The sequence below is a fragment of the Triticum urartu genome, chromosome 4 (genome assembly GCF_003073215.2).
Source record: "Triticum urartu cultivar G1812 chromosome 4, Tu2.1, whole genome shotgun sequence".
In the NCBI taxonomy this organism is placed as follows: Eukaryota; Viridiplantae; Streptophyta; class Magnoliopsida; order Poales; family Poaceae; genus Triticum; species Triticum urartu.
The window spans coordinates 386,119,452-386,124,403 of NC_053025.1; the positions used below are offsets into that span (position 1 = coordinate 386,119,452).

A 4,952-nucleotide genomic window follows, 5' to 3' on the forward strand; every position below is an offset into this window, starting at 1 on the left:
TACTCTGGATACCACTACTATCTTTGCTTTGCTAGTTGTCTCGATGCTATCGCTATGTCGCGCTACCTACCACTTGTTTATCAAGCCTCCCAAATTGCCATGATAGCCTCTAACCTTTTTCCAACATCCTAGCAAACTATTGTTTGGCTATGTTACCGCTTTGCTCACATGTGCAGTTGTAGTTTTTCCATGTTGGGACATGGATATCATGGGATATCACACTATTTCTTATTTAATTAACTAGCAAAGTGGCCCGCTTGATGCGCGAGCTAGGATTTTATTAAGTTATAAATGTGAGATCATACTATTTTATCTGACAATTTTTTATACTCCCTCCCATTCCACAATATAGTGTGATCGCGTTTCCCGAGATTCAACTTTAACCGTAAATTTAATTACCAAGACCGACTGCGGGGGAAGCAAAAATCATACCACTGAATTCGTATTTTCAATATGAATTTAGTGATATAATTTTTATCCCCGACGCAGTCGGTCTTGTTGGTTGAATTTACGGTAAAAGTTGGATCTCGAAAAGTGTGGGCGCACTACATTATGGAACGTAGAGAGTACCAAATATGACGCCATTTCAAATATAGAACTCTTGCAAACATAGTCTTGTTTTTAGTACATTTGGGTTTTGGTCGATATATATATATATATATATATATATGTGTGTGTGTGTGTGTGTGTGTGTGTGTGTGTGTGTGTGTGTGTGTGTGTGTGTGTGTGTGTGTGTGTGTGTGATCCCTTCATCCCTGACTTGCTAATTATGCATGTCATGCTAACTGTATTTTTTTTGGCGAGATATGCTAACTACATTTACATCTTTCTTTTACATTTTTATTCTGTTGCTTATATATTGTATAAATCGATAAAACCTATGTTGGTGGGTATGTGCTCCCATGATCACTTGATTTAGTTAAGAGACGTGCCCTCGGTAGTATCAATGGTGGCTTATATTTTCACGTCACATAGTTTGCTCTCACAGTGTACAGAACGTAATCGGGTTCATGGGCCCACCAGTATGATTGTTCACTTTCCCCATTCTGTAGTCTCCTGGACTTCTCCGTTCTCTCCACCCACTCAGTGACAATGTTCCTCTTGCCCGATCCCCTTTCTCCTTTCCTTATTCTCTCTGCTCACTCAAAATTTGCTGCTCCTCCCATCAGCTTGCTCTCTTGTTCGCTGCCTTTAGGTTCCTCGTCCTCACCTCAAGCCACTCCGCAGCTGGTGCTGCCACAGGGACAACAGCTGGTTTGGCTCCTCGTACGCCTCCTCGTTCTCCTAGCCCTTTGCTGGTAAACTACGATGGATGAGGCGAGATCATCGATCTGCACAGTGCCGTTGACCCGTTGTAATTGGTGTCCGTGTAGTTGATTTGGTCGTGGATTTCATCTCCCGTAGGCCGCACCCCTCTTAGATCCAGCTTGGGTGTGAGGATGGTGGCGAGGTTCTCTTCCCCAAGCGCGCAAGCAAGAGCGTTGTCGCTCTTTCCACTCGAGGCAGCTCGGGACATGGTCCTCATCCTCCACAGCGACAACATTCTTCGAAGGTCGACCTGCAGGTCCCCATTTTTCGTTTTCCCAACTCTGTCATATTTCCCCCTTTTTGTTGAGTTACTTGCCCTACATAAACATAAATCCTAATTAGTAGAAGTAAGATATTGTTTCATCTCCGGCAGAAGCACTTTATTTCTCCTTGTGGGAATGGAAAAATATTTTTTGCTTTAGCCACAGTGCATGCATACGTGTTATACTTAGCTATAGATAGACCAAAATGTAACATGTTTTTGTGATTTCATAGAGCAATTAAAATTAGCCGCACTCAAAGATATGGAAATTCATGGGCGTCCGAACTTTATAACCACTTTTTTTACGGTAAAATGTGTGAGATACTCCCTCCGTTTTTATTTAGTCCGCATATTAGCTTTGGTCAAAGTCAAGCTTTGTGAACTTTGACTAAGTTCATAAACAAAAATATTAACATATACAATAAAAAATCAATACCACTAGATTCATTATTGAATGTACTTTCACATCATATAGATTTGTTATGGTAAATGTTTATATATTTTTCTATAAACTTGGTCAAACTTTGCAAAGTTTGACTTTGGTCAAACCTAATATGCAGACTAAATAAAAACGGAGGGAGTACAACTTTACTACATCAAAACCACCGAGTTAATGAAGGTAAGTTTTCATGCTTTGAAATATTTGAGCTGCACATAGATAGCAGAACTGATGTGCAAAGCATAAGCAAGGTACATAATGCTGCTTCCTGTATACTGTAATACCAGTTGTGCATTCTTAAAATTTAGAAATTGAACTGAGAACTGTAATTAAATCAAATGGATGATAACCTGCATAAGGGTGAAACTTTGTGGAGATTTTCTTACTTCGCATGGATCAAAGTTTCTCCTTTGTGTGTAGCCGCGAAGTCTGGCACATCTCCATTTATGATTGGAGGTTGTATCTTTTTCTTGTCTTGAAGTTTCATTCTCCTTCCAATCTTGCCATTTTTGTTGATTGTCTCGAATTGCATCAATAAGATAACAATTTAAAATACGTTTTATCGTTGAAGCTAAAATCAATTAGGAACCTCCAACGCCTAACTGGAACTGTTGCATTTTTTGTTTTAATTTTGTTGTGATAGCACACACAAAATATTCATCATTAGTAACGGATCACCTTGTTGGATTACATATATGTTTTGTTTTAACCATCTTGGCAGGTTTCTAACCTTCCTTGTTATGTGGCCCATCTTTTCTTTTCATTGTTGATTCCTGCACATTAGAGAGTGCAAATATAAAGCTAAAGCTCTCTTTTCAATCCAATGAAATGCAAGCTCTTTTGCGTTTTCTTGAAAAAATCAAATAAAGCTAAAGTGGATGGTATTATAATATTATTACAGACAGTGGTGGACCTAGAGATCGTGCTTTGCTGTGGCGATGGACGACGATAAATATCATGGCGGTGCTCCCGCTGGTCATTGGACAGGGGAGTACCCTTCTCGGCCGCTTGAGACCTTGACCAGCTGCCCCGCTTGATGGTGGGTGTGCTACTATTACATATTAATGCTCAAGTTTATGAATATTCATTATTTTTATTACTTTTCACCCTATAAATATTTTTTTGGTCGTACAAGTAAAGGAGATCAATTTTCGAGACCAGTGATTTGCAGAAATCTTTAATGATAAAGAGGAACTTAAGTTTCAATCATCATGTGAATACACAAATATCATGAGTATTTTTTAGTAGAAGCCGACCGAAGCAATCTCTACCTGATTAATGAGGTGCTCCCTCCGTTCCAAAATAGATGACACAACTTTGTACTAAAGTTAGTACAAAGTTGGGTCATCTATTTTGGAACGGAGGGAGTACTTTATTAGACAAAATTACCGAGGTACTCATGCAAAGTATTATGTGAACCATTATCTAATCTACAAACTCCAAGTGATTACCATACTGCACTGTCATGTGCTTCTTAATTGATTTGAGGCCTATGGAAGCCATCCCACAACCCAAAATATAGTAGAGGATCACGCTAGAATAAGATTTTAGTTTAGCACTGCCCAGAGTAATTGAGGGTCTCCATTTGTTTTTCATTTTTTTGTGGGGGTATAGTGGGCGACATCCTCTCATTATCCATTAATAGGTCTGATCTATAATTTCATGCAGATCGTACATACTGGAGGTGATCTAGTTGCTCAACGGAGCCGGCTGGTGCCCAATGCCGAAGTGCCACTGGTTGGAGGAAGTTGACCTTAAAGTGTTGTTCAATGGAGGAAGATGACGTACAAGGTTGTTCGGATGCCGAGAGATTTTTTATATGCATGCGACCATGAGATTTTGGTCCTATCTAGAGATATTCTGTTTGGAGAGATCAAATCTCTGCAAATTTCTGAGAGTTTGGATTTGTTTGGAGGGATGGCATCTTTGTACAGTTTTTTTGTGGGCAGGATCTTCAGAGTTTGGTCATGTTTCTTACCCTGTACGCCCTATTTTTTTATTACATGGGATGGTCTGATCGCTCGTGGGATGGTGCAGCCTGTTTTTTATTAGTTGATGGTCCAGCTTATCATGAGTTTGTGTATAGGCCCAACCTGTTTTTTTTTACGGGAAAGTTTACTTTATTAATCAAAAGATCTAAAAGATTTACATTGAAACCAGGCGGGTCATGAACCCATCGAGATGGAATATTGGCACCTCCCCAACATGCTAACTCATGAGCTCATGAGCTACATTATTCGACTCTAATACAATGCTTAATAGTTAACTTCCCGAAATCTTCGAGATAACTGCGACATTCATCCAGCACCGGCGCTGCCACCATAGAATAGCCTCCATTCAGTTTGAGTGCCTCCACCACCGTGATATTATCTGATCTTACTATCACATTATGGCACCCTGTTTCCTTTGCTAGCTTCATTCCTTCTAATATAGCCGCAGCTTCAGCTGTCTCAACATCAGGTACATGGTCGAGTGTTGCTGTCGCTGCAGACATGAAATTTAGCAGCGACATGAAATTTCCACGATAGTCACGGATGACCACTCCACAAGATCCTGCATAATCTCCTTCTCTGAACGACGCATCAACGTTAATGACTATCTGCCCAGCGAAAAACCCCGGCCAGTTGTTCACTTTTGGTGTCATTTTTGTTTGTGCTCCCCGGACATAGTTCAGAGATAGGGTTGCCACTGCTACGGCCATTCGCGCTGGAGAGGCAACATCCTCACCCCGCACAAACTGTCTCCGTTGCCACCAAATATACCAATAGGTTGTGGTAAACAACTCCGGTAGCTCAAGCACACCATTATATTGTCTTCGAAAATAGGTATCACAGAGAAAAAACTCTATAGCTGCTGAACCCGCTCGATCCATTTGACAAGCAAAATTTATATCGTCTGCAACTCCCAGAGATCTCCACACTTCTTGTGATCTAGCACATTTAA

General features: G+C 40.4%; 1 protein-coding gene across 9 annotated transcripts; it reads left to right on the top strand.

The window, feature by feature from the left end:
• The first annotated feature begins 999 nt into the window (after positions 1 to 999).
• Positions 1,000 to 4,092, top strand: LOC125551721. 9 transcript variants are annotated; one of them, XM_048715018.1, is made up of 5 exons: positions 1,000 to 1,266; positions 1,374 to 1,564; positions 2,131 to 2,189; positions 2,911 to 3,048; positions 3,678 to 4,092. In XM_048715018.1, the coding sequence occupies exons 1-4, from the start codon at positions 1,093 to 1,095 to the stop codon at positions 3,027 to 3,029; spliced, it is 543 nt and encodes a 180-aa protein (XP_048570975.1). In that variant the 5' UTR covers positions 1,000 to 1,092; the 3' UTR covers positions 3,030 to 3,048; positions 3,678 to 4,092. The 9 variants fall into 9 exon arrangements, 2 of the variants coding, with proteins under 2 accessions (XP_048570975.1, XP_048570976.1); XM_048715019.1 differs by having other exon boundaries at positions 1,374 to 1,552; XR_007303061.1 differs by having other exon boundaries at positions 1,002 to 1,298; positions 1,374 to 1,552.
• The last annotated feature ends 860 nt before the right edge of the window (positions 4,093 to 4,952 follow it).

Excerpts from the sequence above, each read along its gene's own strand:
- LOC125551721 (XM_048715018.1), top strand. The coding sequence starts at position 1,093 with ATGTTCCTCTTGCCCGATCCCCTTTCTCCTTTCCTTATTCTCTCTGCT. Across the intron at positions 1,267-1,373 it reads AACAGCTGGTTTGGCTCCTC|TTGATTTGGTCGTGGATTTC; the intron begins GTACGCCTCCTC and ends GTGTCCGTGTAG. Across the intron at positions 1,565-2,130 it reads CTTCGAAGGTCGACCTGCAG|ACTAAATAAAAACGGAGGGA; the intron begins GTCCCCATTTTT and ends CCTAATATGCAG.